A 17,553-nucleotide genomic window follows, 5' to 3' on the forward strand; every position below is an offset into this window, starting at 1 on the left:
AGAATTTCTCAGCAGTTTCTGATTTGGCCTGCCATGGAGCCAGCTTGCAGACTCCTCATCGGTCAAGGTGTTTGCTTCTTTTGCCGTCGCTAAATTCAGCTACAATTTGGACCTGACATGGTATTAAATTAGAATCAAGTGGTGTCGAAAGTGCACCTATTCTGAGAAATAGCACCAGATATGAAATCACCCTAGTGATCAAAAGACAAGGTGTTAGGGGATTTCGTCTCGCAGGCAGGTTGTGCTCAACAGCTGTTGTACGAGACGACTTGACTGGCTTGCTCTTCACTGCCAATGACGTTGACAAAATTAACTATCTTCGTTTAAACATTTCATAATTGTCCAGACGTCAAAGTGCTTACAAAAATAAGTGCATTACGAGTAGTGGCATTTTTATTGCAAGTGCATTCGCACTGCTCTGGTGACCAGGGAGTTTTATGACAAGTTTTATTTCACACTATCAGCAGCAATATAGTTCAAGTATATATTCAATGCCTACACAACCACGTTGTGCACCAAGGTGTAAACGTCTCATTTTGGTGGAAGGTTCCTCTTTCCATGGCAGAACTCAAACGTCTGCCATTGTTGAGTTGTATCCTTGGGTTTGCACTGCTTGCGTTAGAGCAATAGTTGAAATCACATTATTGTATTCATTCTCCTCAGGTGTTCTACTACTCTGTGCGACTGTTTGAGGCGGCTAGCCTGCCGCCAAGCACTGCCAAGTTTGCCACCATAGGAGTCGGAGTTGTCATGGTGGTCATGACACTAGTTTCCATCCCGCTGATGGACCGAGCGGGACGACGTACACTGCACTTGTATGGCCTGGGGGGCATGTTCATCTTCAGCATCTTCATCACTATCTCCCTGCTGGTGAAGGTAAGACTACGGCATCCGATAGCAGAACTGGAATGTGTGTATCTTGTTCTAGTCAGTGCGAATCTGCCAGCACCTCCATTGTGAGCCTTACGTAGAACTCTGCTGTTGTTGCCTGTATTTTGCACGTAAAAAATCGGCATACTGTAGCAATTCATTTGGCTCTGAACTCATTTACTGCAACAGCAGTTGCGTCCCCAACCTTCTGCAAGCCTTTGTCCAAAGCTTCTGCAATGCTTGGGAAAGATGTCCCGCAACTATATTCAGTGAAGACCACATGATTATGTGATGGCTATGACAACGATGGTATGACGATGATCATGACATAACAGTAATGACCATGGCACAACAGTGGCTGCATGAAGATAGACTTCATTGATGGACATCCGACACGTTGAAGGGCTGTTTTTGTGAAATGAACACTGGAAGTGGCTGTTGTGCTGAAAGCCTTGCTTGTGAATGACTGCTGGATTACGCACCAGCTCTGCTGTTGGCCCGAAAATACGGACACAGGCACCATGACTCTTAGTCTGCGGCATGCACAAAATCCTGCACAAAGCGCTAAGCATGAAAGTCATGTGAAAGCTCAGTGGTTAGTGCATCCAGCACCCAACTGCATCAGTGGTATAGGTTCGATGCCCAGTAGGGGTAATGGACTAAGTTTTATTTTTCTTTGTCACGTGGTGAGGAGTAAGCTTGGGGTGAGGAGGTGGTGTGGCAGCAATGGCACAGTAACTACAATGACTGCAGTGGAATGAGGAGGACAGTGCAACAGAAAAGACAAATGGACAGACAAATGTAGTAAACTCACTTTCAAGCCCTTGTGTTGTAGTAAAATGCTTACTTGCATTGTGTGTAAAACTTTGTTATGGAAAATATGTATTGCTAATGCGGCATTGTTTCGAAGCTGTTTCTGGCTTATATGTCATGGGCCATGAGGGAATGAGAGAAGCATCAGCCCGGAGCTAATGTTTCAGCAAGTCAACAATGGCGCTCATTTTTGTTACAGCAAATGTGAGGCTTTTATGAAGACAAGCCTTGTCAAAACATTGCCTCTGTACTAAGACTGCCCTTGTTAACTTACTGTAGGTAATTATTTCAAGCCTCTGTCTTCCTGTGATCCTTTCGTATTGTTTGGATAGCCCCTGTGTTTTATACAGATGGGGTACATTTGTGAACTGTGTTCATTTGTATTCCCATTGTGTGTTCAACGTACAGTGAACAGCTTTTTGTTGAAGGAGCCTGTTTTGTCTACTCATGTGGATGTGCTAGCTGCACTTTCATTTATTTTTATGACTTTTTTCTATGCAGCATATCCTGAAGATTATTTGTTCTATTCTCTTTTGCAGTTCTTGTACTATTGGATCACTTATATGAGCGTAGTGAGCACTTTGTGCTTTGTAGTCTTTTTTGCAATTGGTCCAGGTGAGTCATCTTAAATTTACTTTATGAATGATGCCATGTATAATGCGGGTAGTACTATGTATTAAAATTGCTCAGTACCTTGCTAATAAACACTAAAGTTATAGAAATAAAGAGTTGGGGTCCTTAGAGTTATAACAGAAGGAATTAATTTAGAAAGGCAGCAGAATCTTGGTAAAGTGATGTTTATAGCAACACAAAATGAAAACGCAAAAAAGAGCGATACTAGCAGTCAGGCCATCATAAATTAATGCAGTGTAGTGTTAAAATGATATTCTTTATCAACTTGTTGCTTTATGTAAAAACTTTGCAAAAGTTAGTATGTATGCTATTTTGCTACAATAATTACGGAAACATGCTCCTATGCTGTAGAAATCTGTATGCTGCAGACACGGACACTTTTACCAAAATACAAGCTTGTACAGAATGCAGCTTTATTCATATTGACAGCTGTTGTAGTGTCTTATATTGCAGTGCTTTCATTGTCACCATTGTGGCCATTGGTGATGATCAATTAGTATTGTTCACCGTGCAATATGCATGGCCTTTTTTTTTTTAAGTACAAGAATTATACCCATGGCATGTGTGGGATAGTGGTTTTTGGACACAGAAGGAGAGCTACCAGTAGTTGGTATTGATGTAAATTTTATACAAAGCACTTGTGGCTGAAAAGTGTCTCCATTAATAAATAGGAAAACATATGGAATGGAAGTATCCTGGAAACAATGCCACTGTCTGCTTTACTTGGGGTTTTAAAACCTTGTAATTCGTATTATCCACATATTTATACCAATTAATAAATGTCAGTTATTCAGTTAACTGCACTCAAATTCTGAATTAAGTTGCAATGCTGTAGAAGCTATGCAAGTAGCGCAGTCGCATCATTATCAAGGTGCATTTTATGGCTATATAATTTAGTTTTCCATCTCTATTGCAATGCAACCCGAGTTTAATTACGCATGCTGTGCACTTTTTCTTTTCTGTTTTTTATGGGTGAATGGGAACAAAATATTCCTCGTGTGAAATGTCAAGGGCATCATGCGAGCAAAATTTATGAGCTTGCATAGTTTGGTGGATAAAAATGCAAAATTTTAAGCTCACTGTATCAGGTATACAAAGTTCTGTGCCTGCAAAAGACATGCTTAGAAAGCCTTTTCACACTTGTTGCTACGCAAAGCGCACACATGGTGATAGTGCATATAATTTTTGACCATTTACTTACGTAATTGATTGGCTATTTTGTTCAAGAATGTGTTCAGCAGCTTGACACCACGTGTTAGCTGCCATCTGAAAAAATGCTAGAATTCAATGAAAGTCTGTTTTTAAGTCTGTCAGCTTCCACTCGAGTGCTTTTCATTGCCACCTAAACAGGAACAATTCCCTGGATGCTCATGGCCGAGCTGTTCTCCCAGGGGCCTCGGCCAGCTGCCATGAGCATAGGTGTCCTCATTAACTGGTCAGCCAACTTCATCGTGAGCCTCATTTTCCCCCCAATGCAGGTTTGTGTTTTTAAGTGCAATAGCATATAGTGGACTTTTTATCAGTGCTTTGTGTCCTGAGTTTTTACTTGACTACCACTGTCACTGTATAAGTCTAAGGCAAAACGAAGTGTGTTTGTGGCTTATTCAGCAGCAGGATTCAAGTTCCAACTTGATCAAGTGCTGGAAGTTATGTTTTACAAGTGGGGTGGAACTCGTGTGACACATCATTAATGACCAAGTGTATACATATGAGAAAAACTACTTTATAAGTGTTTATACGCGATATTGTCTGGTATGTATGAATCATGAAACCTTGCTGCATAGGAACATATGCCTGCAACATTGTAATTTTAAGCACTCATTATGAGAGGGCTTTGTTCAGTAGCTCATAGCACCTAGGACCATGTTCTCAGCGTGATAAACCTGCAAAACATTTTGGAATCGCCACCGTTGTGCTAAAAGCATGCTGTTCCCATTATGAGGAGGATATTTTCGCAGCAACGTCAGCACTTACTGGTCACTGTTTCAATGTAGGTATCATTCGGTGGAATCGGACATAGTATTTACACGACTATGCTTCCAGTCAGTAAATGTGACGGTACCCCTTCAAAGGAGAGGCATCTATGTAATGACATAGACATTGTCTTGTCAGCACTGCTGACTGCTCTTTTCAGTGGTTAAGTTTTTATGACTCTCTTTATTTATTATCATGAATTGATAAACTATTAGGAATGATGTGCATGTTCTTCTCTGCCAAGTTGTTCTTGTGAAAATAACATTCACACCAGGAGCAGGCTGTGGCAATCATAATCACATGGTGAAGTTGAAGTTTATTATTTTGCTGTTGTGTATAATAACATGCATAGACAGTCTTAATAATTCACGAGGCTTCAAAGTGAAAAATGCAAGGGGTACGTTCTGGTAATAATGGATTCATGTTAGCATCCTGTGCAACAGGCAATGGTGACAGTATATTGGTGATGTGAGAATACAAAAGTATAGCAAGAAAAACAAAGAAAGAATTCAGTGGGCAAAGATTAGGTGCTGCAATGATAACATCATAAAGTATTAGTGTCGAAAGAAACTAACCACGAAAAAATTTTTATGGTATGCAAATTTCAAGCAGTGTACGCCAGTATACAATATATATACAAAGCTACCGTATTTAATTGCGTAATGATTGCTTTCATGTAATTATCGCACCCCTGAATTTTGTCATCAAAATTTGATTTTTTTTTCTTTTTTGTGTAATGATCGTGCCCCAAACTTGCCGCAGTGATATGTCGTGTGCCAAGTCTAGCTGATGATGATCGTGCTTACCATCTGTCGAATGCTACGCTATGGTCCCTAGAATATTGGCTAGGGAGCAAGGACTGTAACCGAATAATGGGGGCCGTGCCACTGCGAGCAGTCCTCATGCTACGGCATGGTGCTCGGCCGCCCAGTTGCATGTTGGCGAAGCACGCACATGTGTTCAGCATAGTTAAGCCATGTCTCTTTTTTTTTTTAATTTTCTGCCGCCGCGTTGTTGTGCCGCAGTATTTGTTACGGGTGTGATGCGAGGTTTTAGCTGCGTAAAGTGTTATTTGTTCACGAAGACTTTTTTGCTGATCTGTATGAGCATGCCTGTGGAGTAGGGATACGACTCAGAACACAAAATGACTGCGCAGCCTGGAATAGGTTGAGCACTGAATTTATTCATTCATGCAATACTTCTGCCCTTTGGCAGCCAAGGCCGTAGTGGTTAAAAGTGGAAGAATAAAATTAGGGGCACTTAGTTATCCCTTTGTGGATGAATGCGAAAGCATTGCGACCACCGTGCGATGCTTATGCTCTTTCAGCCATCTTAATTTAACCTCGCCCTAATTAACACCAAAGGTTATAGGTTGGACTCCTACCAAAGGTTGAGGGTTTGACTCCCAACAAAGGTTGTGGGTTCGAGTGCCTTAATTAACTATACGTTAATTAACTCCTCCCTAACTAACGGCAAAAGTTGTGGGTTTGACTCCCACCAGTGGTCATGTGTTCGAGTGCCTTAATCAACTCTAGCTTAATTAAACCTGTCTTAATTCACCCTGCATCTGCCCTAACTGACTCTGAGTTAATTAAAATTGCCTTAATTGACATCACCAACTGACTCGATTGACTCGCATAACTTTTTGGACCATCGGGGTTAAGACAACACTGATCTTCCCCCTCATAAGCCATATAATGCTTCCACATTAATAAACAACATGAGGTACAGGTATGCGATTTGTTATAGTAGAGGGTAAAAAAATATCAAACCCAAGCTCGTTCAAAACCTATACAAGACAAAAAGAAAGCACTTCCAGTTAAGGGTGAGTAAGAACAGTGAGAACAAATATCAACACATAATAATAGATCAAATTGCAAACGACATAAGCAAACAAAAAAAAAAACATTTGCGAAGCATGCGCCGCTGATGTGATGCAAGGAAATGACGCAACATGTAAAGTTGATATTGCGCATGGTCAAAGGGAGTGCCTGAACATGTTTCGACATTAGATAAAATTGTGGAAGCATGTTCCACTCTATGATAATCCTGTGCAAGTAATCAAGCTCATAGTCAAAACAAATTATAAAGGGAAAAAGGAAGAACCTTTAGAAAACAGTGTAAACAAATTGGAGCACACAACATCCGATGAAATGGCAAGAGGTTCGTAAATAAAAAAAATTATAGAAAAATATAGACCATTACAAGGCCGCTGAGCATGCATCCCCGAAGTGACGCAATTGGCGAAGTGCAATTATTTGCATCTTCTCATTTTCAAATGTTCTAGCTTTTCTTTCTTTGCTGCCCTTTCATTATTGAGAGACTTCATGAAAAACCAGAGATGCAGAAAAGGTTGTAAACCCACCCGCGCCAAGCTGCCACGGTGGATGCAGGCAGCCAAGCAGACGACAACGAAGAGCGCAGCAGTAGGACTGCTCACAGCATCCTCTGTGTTTTTATTCAAAAAGCGTAGCACCCGCTCCATACGGCGCGGCGTGCGGATGGCAGGCAAGCCAATGTTCTAGGGACCATAGCTATACGAACGACTTTTCAAGACTTGCCACGTGGTCTGCACACACCAAACAGATTCATGAGGAGATGCTCCATTTCATTACTCTCATCACTTTCTGCACTTCCAAGAAAAGAAAAAAAATATCTACAATCAAACTTGCCTTGGCTTTATTATTTGTAAGCTTTATAATGGTTGTGGTCAACAACAATAACAACAACAACAAGAAAGGCACCTTTCGATTCCTGTTGTCTGCACTCGTGGACGTGCCACAAATTGCGAGCGGCAATGACGGTAGCCACGTTTACATTCATACGTTAGAAGTGTACCCATTCGTACACCGGTGCTTGTAACATAGCTAAGATATTCACGCACCCTTAGTGGAATCGTGCCGTATTAGCATAGCCTCCTATATACTTTCCATGCCTGCCCATCGGCTATGGTGCATCTGTGCCACCTCCTTTCTTTTCCTCCTTTCCTGTCGACTCATTTCGTCAACAGGGGCACGCTCGTCTCAGAATTGCAGTTTAATTTGTTACTGCGGAAAGCGTGCAGAGTGAACTTCGTTGTGGACTTCTGTGCATGATATGTTGTTCGACTGTTGTCCCTTTACTGTGATTAGAGCAGAAAGTGCACCGAGTACTCTTCGTCATGGCCTTCCGTGCATTGGACGTTCTTTTGCCGCTGTTGTGGTGTGATTGCCACCAGAAGTGAACCAGGTGAACTTACTGTGTCTCGACCTGCTTGATTGCAGCTGTTCGTGCATCAGGTTTTCACGGTTCGTTGACTACTGTTGCTTTTCTGCAACAATGGGTCTGTCGGGTGCTTAAGTGCCACTTCAGACAAGGTGGCGTACTGCTGCGTGCCTCGCTGCACATCCTTCGGCAAATGCAAAGTGCCAGATATTTCGTTTCACAAAATTCTTGCTGGTGCAGCCTTATCCAAACAGTGGCTGAAAGTTGTCTCAAAAGATAATTGGAGTCCGAACATGACATCGTGTTATTCCACTGTGTGCATTGCTTCTGACTTCAAAGAAAAATGCTAAATGAGAAGGCTTCAGAAAGGTGCCGTGCCGAGTGTGTTTTCTGAAATACAGTTCGTATTTGCAACCCCAGGAAAATGTGGAAAGAAGTGACACAGCCTCGAGGAAATGGGAGGCCAGTGCTTTGAATGGTCCCCCAGCCCCTAAAAGGCAAGCTATTGAAGGTGAAGGGGAGCCATCTCAACCGCAGTGTGACAGCCCCCCAATTGCGATGGCGCCGACCACGTGCAGAATCCAGTCTAGCACCATTGGGTGAAAGTGCTCCTACACGTACAGTTAGCGAGAGAATACACGTGCATCGATCTGTACGAGTTTCCACTTACAACTCCATCTCGGCAGTAGCGTGAAGGAAATGGAGGCAGAAAAAAAGTGAAATACCCCGGGCACCCGAAAATGCTTTTGAACCTTCTCTTGACCAAGTTTTTAGACCATTATTTTTGAACTATGCAGTGAAGATCACTGACAAGCACAACATTGCCAAGATTTTTGCAACGAAGCCCTTTTCCCACAAGGTGCTGAAGCTCCAATTGGTATAAAAGAGAAATAAATGTTTTTCTAATGTGTCCGACCATTGACTACTTCCATTGCATCTTTTCACACGCTTGCACTTCAGAAAGGCTTCCTTAAATTACCAAGGCTTCTAAAAGGCATGCTGAAATGACCATGTGCGTTATCGTAAACAGCTTTGTGGCCGGGAGAGTCGTCTGCTCAATTCTGGGACAGCAGTGCCACGGATAGCGAGGTCGAGCGCGAGGCTCGATGGCTGGCTTGTACTGCATTTTCCGTCGATCGGTGGGCATGGAACGTATAGAGGAGGCTATGGTATTAAGATTGTAGTGACGGCAGATGCCGCAGTTTTCGCAGCATGCCTGCTATGTTTCTGTCACTGGCAGCTGAGCCTGCCCACCTCTGTTTCTGTGCCGTCAAAGTGGACATGGCTACGTTATTGCCACAAACTTGCTGATATTAATGATATTATTTATTACTGATGCGGAAGAAACTTTTAATGCACGTACTGTACTCACGAGAAAAAGAAATCCCATTCAGGGTGTTCAGCTTGCTCTGTCGGCCACCATTTTTGTTTTAATGTGCCGCACTGTTACAGCAGCAGCCACCTGTTTGTTGACCTCTTTTCATCTTGCAGCAAACGTGGAATTAAAGAAAAAAAATTCTTTTGTAGAAAATGTACCCCATGTAATGATTGTACCTCTAAATTTTCGTTAATTCTTTTTGAAAAAAAAAAGTGCGATCAGTATGCAAGTACTAAATATGGTAGTATACAATATTAGTAACCAAATTCACAGGATTTGGAAAATACAAAGCAAGTAAGTAACAACGGTTTCAGACATTTCACACAAAGCTACAATTGCAAAACAAACAAAACATAAAAAATGCATTAATTAAAGCACCATGCAATGTAACGTACAATGCGTGTTGTTTAAACATACATTTTAAGCGAGTCAGATAATGTGGAACCCTCGAGTTTTTGGATACAGCTGTCTGCATCTTCACGAGAGCAGCAGTATAACTCTGCCGAGTTCCCGTGCCTGGCATACAAAGCACAGTTGCTGTTTGCAAGCATGCATGCATGCACGCCTGTGCGTGCACACACACGCATGCACACATGCACATGAAAAAAGCCATAGGTCCTGCAGTTTATGCTGTTTTATTGTTACTGTTCTGTCTCTTGCTATGCAGTATAAACCTTTAATTAGCTGTCTGCTTTACTAATGTTCAACTAATTATCAACTGTGTACTTTGTATAGTACCATGTAGCTGTTAGCCTTGATCTAAAGATTTTCTCCAGCCTGTACATCTTGTAAGACCTTAAAATCACTTTGCATTATAGCTTGTTTGGTGCAGTGTTGCTGATGCGAGTCCTACTGCTTTTGTTTGGTCTGCAGGCAGCTCTTGGAAACTACACTTTCCTGCCATTTACTGTACTGCTGGGCTTCTTCTGGACATTCACATACAAAAAAGTTCCAGAGACGAAGAACAGAACTTTTGAGGAAATATCTGCCCTTTTCAGGAGGGATGATGTAGTCAGCATCAATGGGATGGGCACACGACGCAACTCTCTGGCACCTGGCCAGGATGCAGTGTATGAAGAAAAGCCAGAGACATGTAAGTTTTAGCTGTAGTGAATGCCGGAGATAGTGTTACTCTTCATGTTGCCACGAGAACAAAATCTATTTCTTCGCGAAGAGTGATCGATTGCATGGCAAGCTTTGAAGGTGGTCTAGAATAATTTTTCTCTTCTCTTTTTCTTTCGGTTTCTTTTACAATTGTTTCAAGCTTCTTTAACATTGCCATTGCTGATTTTGCAGGCCAGAGTATACTTGCATGCAGCACAATCTAAGGGGGAATAGACAACTGAAAATCATTTTGAGAGCTTTTTGTGTACTTTTAGTATCGCTAAGTATAAACGGCGAGCACTGTGCCTTGTACTTTACAGCATGGAGGTATATTTGTTCATGAGGTATTTGCAGAGTTCTTTGTTGTCAGGAAAGTATTTAAAGTTCTTGAGGTTTTTGTAAATATTATCTTGGAGGAAAAAATAGACATAACCTAAGCAAGGGCTGTTTCAGAAAGGTATTATTTGCCAGGCATTGTTTAAGCAAGGTACTGTAATGTTTGCAAGCCCAGGAAAAGTATTGTTTAAGCGAGATTTTGTTCAAAATGAGTGCTAGTAGAAACTTTGAAGCTGATATGTATCGCTTTTGACCTGTCTTAGAAAGGAGCTAAGACTAATGGCCTGTGGGAAACAAATGATTATAGGCTCATTTGTTTTGTGTGTTGAGGTGTGGTGTGCTTAACACTTAAGATAAAAATTACTGAAGCCTTGGTGACTGTATATGTAATCATCCTTCCAATCGAATAAGAGAAGCACATCACTGGAACCTGTGAGCATGTTTCATAATTCTGTTACTTTTGGCTAGTATGTATAGATCAGCTGCTTGACTAGAAAGATGTGCACATATTAGTGCATTTCTGCTGAAATTTGTTTTCACATTGATTTCTCCTAGTACAGGTTAATGAAGTGCAGTTTGAAGTTCATGTAAAATTTTGCAGTGATCTGAAGTAGTAATGAGGTGCTACTGTGGCAAGGTATTGCTAAATCAGTTTTCAATCAGACCTACCTGACTTGAATGTTTATTTGCTTATCTTGGAAGCAACTTGTTGGCATGGTTACTGGGGCATAAAACTTGAAATTTTTAGATCATCTGAAGCATGAAAAAATAAAGCACACTGCATAGTGTATGCTGAACGAAAAAAAGAAGAGCTAATACTTTACGTAGCATTTGGAAGTATGAGGCCAGTAATGGATCTCCTTCTTTTGGGCAACGCTATACAAGCATTTGTCTAATGAATTTGTGGTGTGTCTTTTTGGATTTGAAATGTTAAACATAGGCGAGACCATATCATAGCAGACCTTGAATTTTGTAAAAATTTTGGTGTCATATCCAGCATGATAAATGGGCATGCAATATTAACCATGTCTTCAATCTTGTTAGGTTGGTGAACATGATTTCCACAATTTATTTTTTGTCCTTTAATGAGTATGCCAAAGGTTTTTTTGTTTGTTCATTTATTTGTTTAATTATTCTCAGATTGTAAAAATGTAAGTTTGTTCACCTTCACCAACAGATCAGTTTTAGAATAAAAACAGGAACAGCACAACACAGGATGAGCGAATGAAGAGTTGCGCTGTGTTGCGCTGTTCCTGTTTTTATTCTAAGATGAACCAACCAGCCCCATTGAACACACTGCTAAAGATCAGTTTTATTTTTTATGGAGCTGCATGATGCAAATGTTTTTGTTGTGGAATTAACACATGTAATAGTGTGTGGCTTGTGATATTTTTCACATATTTTGATTTTTTGTGATGATACTCTTTTTTTTGTTATTGTTCTGCATGCCTATATTGACTCGTGAAAAGAGGCTCATATTTTGTGATCAAGGTTTTTGTTGTCTCACAGTATTGAAACTATGTATGATAAGAGAAATTAATAAAGAGATGATATATATATTTTGATCAATAATTATGTACTCATGTTATTCAATTAGTGCTTAGTGTATTACTTGCTTAGAATAATAAGAGTGCACGCTAGGTAATGAAGCACCAGAGACTTTCACAGCACAGTTGGTTGCGTTCCACTCAAACTCTTTTGTGTTATGATAAATTAAATGATCTGTTTGTGGGCTTTTTAATTAAGTGGAAGAATGGTTTAATTTTATTTATGGGCTGGCAGGAGAGGAGTGATCTAAGACTTTTTCATAATGTCTTAGAAGAGCCATGAAACACTTTTTGAACATACTAAAAAAATGTTGCCGATCTGTTTGCGAGGTTCCTGTGAACATGTGAGCCAAATATTATTTTCACTGCATGCAGCAGGAAATTTACAATCTCGTGTCAAAAGCAGTGAACAGATGCTCGCTCTTGTATCCGGGATGTTGTCATCGAAAACTGATTGAAAGCAGTTAGCCGACTTGGCTATTGGCTCTTTTGGCTATTGCTGAACTATTGGCCAATCTCGTGATGGCGAGAATATTCTCAGTAATACATAATTGATGATTTTGAGTTCAGTAAATGAAAAATGTATGTCTGTGTAATCTCAAAAAGACAGACAGCGGCATGTTGCATAACATAGTATACCGCAGCCACCATAGGGTGCTGCAGGCGAGCCTTTTCACCACCACAACACTCAACTTTTAGCCGGAGCTTTCCCTTCTTGGCTTCACAGTGTAGCTTCCAGCATGCTAATGGAGGCGAAAAGAGAGAGAAAACCGGGTATCGATTCGATAAGTCCACTTATGGTTGAAGGATTCAAAAAATGTTTGCAGCATGAGATTCCCGGGACGACTTACTTTAATAGTGAGGCCATGCTGTGATTAGTTGGAAAAGTTTTACAGGGCCCCTTTATGATATAGAAGTGTGATTGTCATATTCAAGGCCAACGCAGTTTACCATGCAGTCTATAAATATTTTAATGTTGTATATTTGGTTACAAGGAAATACAGTTGACCTTCCTCCAATCACAGTAAATATGATGTCAAATGAACACCAGATTGATGTAAGTGGACTGTATTTGAATATTGTGAATATGAAATTCTCAGGCTGAATGTGGATGGTGTAACAAAAAAATATAGCACAAATGCTTTTCAGCAGAAGATACCAATGCGGACCGAAAGGGACAACAGCGCAAGCTGTGTGTTGTCGTTCATTTCGGTCTGTGTCAGTATGTTCTGTTTTTAACCGCTTATGCTATGTGCAACCAATGAGCTCTGGCAAACATTATTCTGAAAAAAAAAATATATTTTGGGGGGGCTCCATATCTTGAATATGGACATTTAGTTTTCTGTTTTTATAGGGTCCAGCCCGTATTGAAGCTTCAGCTGTTAAATTAGTGCCCTTGGAATATTTGAGGAATATCTGTGTTTTTGGTAGTCCGGTTATGGGAAACAAAAAAAGGGGGGGGAAAAATACTTGTAATGAGTATTTGCTAATTCATTAATGCATACAGTTAAGGAAGAAAAAGAGACGTGCTTATATGTATGAACAACATATTCAGCGATATAGCTTACGTTTTCCACAGTACATCGAATGGTTTACAGTCAACATCCAATTTTTTGGACACCCTAGGGGCCGCGAAAACATCCGAAAAATTGGCCAGTCTCAAAAAATGAATGCATACGTTTTACTGCCTCCAAGGACTCAAATCGCCACAGGCATGCCTAAAATAGCTCTGAAGGCCTGCCAGTACACTTATTAGGTGTACAGATGCTCTTAACATAACAGAAGACGGCGGGTGCACGCGTGTATAATTAGGGACTGACAGTGGCGCAGCCCCTTTCCAATCTTGGTATGCTACACCACATAACACAGCTGTATTGGGGCTTTTGCTGACTTTCGGAAACCGGCATTGTGCAATGCTTTATCGTTGCTTTGCTTTCCGTGCTTCGAAGCCATCGGCGAGGATGACAAAGATGGAGTCAGTTCCATTGCTGACAGCGGTAAATTCCTTCAATGTAAAACACAGCACCAAACAGCGGGAAGCTAGGTAGTGAATGACAAAGCAGCTAGGCCTGGCACTGAAGCAGTAGTGGCGGTGATGGCTTTGATTAATGCCACTTCAGACCTGCGGTCACGGCAAAAAATTTGAAATCATATTATAAAGGGTTTCAACGTCCGAAATTTCAGACATTCTTCTACACTGGCTGTATGGGATACGTGGGGGTGCGGAGGCATGAAGGCATCCAAATTATCGGGCATGTCTGAAAAATCAGTCGTTCACTGCACATCATAGATGAGCTATGCCTGATGTCAACACCTGGGCATTCTAGGAATTTGGCACTGACATTATTACCATATGCTTATTGTAATGACAGCGCATTGTAGGTAATAAAGCACTAGTGTTGCGCCATTTTTTTCTTGTCTTTTTTAAATTGCTCTTAATGCCTTGCTGTGTCTCAGTATTTAAAGCTTTTTGCGAGTAACAAGCATCTTTTGGTCTACTCTTTCGTGATAGCAACTTCCAGTTAAAGGCGTGAACATAAGCTGCAGTGTTCATTTTGCTCTGTTGTAAAAAGTTTGGACTAGGTGACTTGCCCTCAAGCATGAGTGAAAAAATGTTTTGTTGGTTATATGCATGGATTCATGTTTTGTTTGCAGGAAGGGTGCATTTTAATCTTTTTCTTTTTTGTTTTGTTTCCTACACAGAGGAAGCAATTTTTATTTTATTCCTTTTTGGTTTTATGAAATAAACGATGTTTGGTTTGTGCACTTTGTTTCCTTTCTTTCTGAGGTGTTTTTGTGTTTTTATTCACAGACGGAACATTCAGCGCATGATTTGCTGGCAGCACTGGTGTTGACATTCACTTGTCTTCCAGAAACAAGTGCCTTCGAAAACCAGTGTTTTGTCATCTTTTCAAACAGCATGTATTAGTTTATGCATGTATAGTTTACACGTGGGCAATGGTGCGAAGAAAGAAATCGGCTTTGAAAATGCTATGCTGGTTTCTGCTATAAATTCATGTACTAGGCTATGCACGTAGATCGTCATTGAAGTGAAGTATTCTTTTTCTTTTTTGCATTACAGCAAGCTCGAGTTTACACATGGTGCGATTTTATTTGTTACTCTTACTAGTCTTTTTACATATCATTCAAGGGGAGCAACACTTTCAACATCTTTAGCTCACTTGATATTTATGCAAGTGCCAGTTTAAAGGGTAACCACCTATCTTTTGTGGAAAAATCAGAATAGCTGTAGTAGCCTATTCAATTTGTACTGGTCAACTTTGAGTTTACTTTCTTATGTATTTCTAATGTAATGTGACTTCTTGCATAAGATGATTGTACTGTTGAACCTTGATATAACAAAGAAAATAAAGTCCCACCAGTATTACATTGTAACAGATATGTTTATAATGCATATTCATAACAAAGCTATTTTTGTGTTCCATGCACCTTCATTATAATGAGGTTTGTATGATATTTCATATATCCTATGAATTGTGTGTGAAAAGATGAGTGCTCTTGGGAAATACATATGATCCCTATGTTAAATTTGGCTTTCATTGTTTGGTTGGGAATGTGTGCAATTCTCATCAGTTGTGGAGAAAGGAAAACTGATTTATAGCAAAATTTTAAATTGATTGTTTATTGGAAATGAATAACTCACAATTATCGCTAGTGTGTGTGCTGCAGATTCCCTTGAATGACTGAATTGATAATTAAAGCAAGCATGCAATAAAGAATGGAGTCTTGTAAGGGGGAATTCTGCATGATACTTCACACAATCTGTGTCACCAGAAACATTGGGAATAAAAGTGCAGTATGAATGATAGTAAGTGAACTGCACAGAATAATTTTTACATTTCGAACAAACAGTGTGCTGAATTAACATGCAAATGGTGATAGACAATTGCCACTGCTCTCGTGTATGAACGAAGTTCTCCCTTGTGTTGCTGCTTAATGGAAAGTGGGGCCCACTCTTTAACAGTGCACTCGATGTCCCACTGGATTTATCTTAGTGGCATGTGCCATTCGAGAGTCCAGCTCAGAGTGGCAGTGCAGTCGGAAACAGCACTGCCACTTTTTTTTCTTTCTTTTTTTTTTCAGCAGAATGACTGGCTTATGTGCATTCATGTGCACGAACCACTCTGATGTTGTTTAAAACAGTGCCATTTTCCGACAGAGTCCAAAAGAAAACTTCAGTGGGTTGTAAAAATTAAGCGAGACAAGTGGCAGCAGTTTGAGCAAATGTATTCAAGCAAACAAGTGGATAGTTTTCCAAAAACAAGTCTGAAAAAGTAACATGGTTTGTTCGAAATAGCTCACAAGTGAAAGATTTCGTTCGAATAATCCATTATTGCGGCAGCAATTATATGGACACACCGGGTGCATTTTTGTCGTTGCCGTTGACGTGATGTTCCGCATAAAGTCCAAGGGCAATAACACCGTCGCCACGCGTCGTATGCTTTATGTGCGAGTGAAAATACGCGAGGGAAGCCGACGATCGCGGCTCAATTTGGCGCGCTCGAAGGAGAGTGCAGAGAGCAAATGCACTCTCTTTCGTTGCACGAAAGTCCGTGGGGGGACGGGAGGGAGGCACTGCTCCGGCAGCAACTGTGCATTTTGCGACCGGGCGCAAGAGGAACTGACGATCGCGACTCCATCTTGCGCGCCATATACGGAGGAAAGCGAGGAGGCAGAAGGAAGGGGGGGGGGGGGGTGCGGCTTCGACTCCGCCAACAAGTGCGTACTTCGCAGGGCCGTGCGCGGTTCCGTGCGCCGTAAAAGGGATCTGCAGACGGCTCACACCTTTGTGCGCGCTGTGTTCTAGCAGCTCTTGCGTTGAAGCGATAGGCGGCACGAAGGTCACTTCGCTCGCTGCTGCTGCCGCACTTGCTCACTCCAGCGCTTTGACAGCGTGTCCGCGCCCATCGAGTGTGATGTGTTCATGTTTGCTTGTGTGCGCTGGCACATGCTTGTTAGTTCAGTTAGTAAGCGAATGTTTATAAGTTATACAGCCGATAAAAGTACTATAATTCGTATAGCTGTCTACTGATTTGCTATCGCAATCGATGCTTCGCCTTGCAAGCGAAACTGCGAATTTTTTTAATACATCCGTCTCATTTCATCAAAAAACGTCTTTTATGGGGAATAATTTCGTACGCCTTATTGAATATGGCTGAAAATGATAAAACTGTGAGGGAAAACGAGCAGAAACTGGTTGTACATATTACTGTTATGTTAATTACCTTTCTGTAGAAATTGGGGTAGTGATAAGGATGGCGAATCTTGTTTTGAAAGGGAATTTAGTGCCCCAGCCCAGACCACATTGAAATTTGGCCGTTCAAAGTGGCTTGTGACCGCATGATCTTTTATTGAAGTATGCCTAACAAGGAACGAAGAGAGAGAGAGAGAATCAACTTTTGTGATGAGCCCTTAGTGACGGTTGGTGCGCGCTGGCACCAGATTGGGTGGAACCTTCTTCTCAGGTCCCATATGCGTCCAGCAGTTCCTGGCCCCTAGCCGCCAGCGCGAGCTGGGTCGGTTGGTCGGGGCTGGACAACAAGGTCTCCTGGACAACAAGGACAACCTGCAGGAAATTACATTTACATTGTTTGCTTAAAACGCAAATATTAGCGGAACAATTCTTGCGCTACACATCACGTAACGCAATACGAACTACAGTCCACCAGTATG

At 41.2% G+C, this 17,553-nt stretch overlaps 1 protein-coding gene across 5 annotated transcripts in view; it reads left to right on the forward strand.

Moving 5' to 3' along the window:
- Positions 1 to 17,553, forward strand: part of Glut1 (Glucose transporter 1) — a 67,003-nt gene that overhangs the window by 37,657 nt on the left and 11,793 nt on the right. For 4 of the 5 annotated variants that reach the window (XM_065437174.2, XM_065437177.2, XM_065437179.2 and 1 more), the window contains exons 11-14: positions 664 to 876; positions 2,223 to 2,298; positions 3,667 to 3,794; positions 9,746 to 9,965. In XM_065437174.2, coding sequence (XP_065293246.1) covers positions 664 to 876; positions 2,223 to 2,298; positions 3,667 to 3,794; positions 9,746 to 9,965 — 637 coding nt within the window. Of the gene's footprint in view, positions 1 to 663; positions 877 to 2,222; positions 2,299 to 3,666; positions 3,795 to 9,745; positions 9,966 to 14,671; positions 15,260 to 17,553 lie in introns of those variants that run through there. The other variant, XM_065437175.1, reaches the window with a different exon arrangement.

The sequence above is a fragment of the Dermacentor albipictus genome, chromosome 1 (genome assembly GCF_038994185.2).
Source record: "Dermacentor albipictus isolate Rhodes 1998 colony chromosome 1, USDA_Dalb.pri_finalv2, whole genome shotgun sequence".
Taxonomy (NCBI): Eukaryota; Metazoa; Arthropoda; class Arachnida; order Ixodida; family Ixodidae; genus Dermacentor; species Dermacentor albipictus.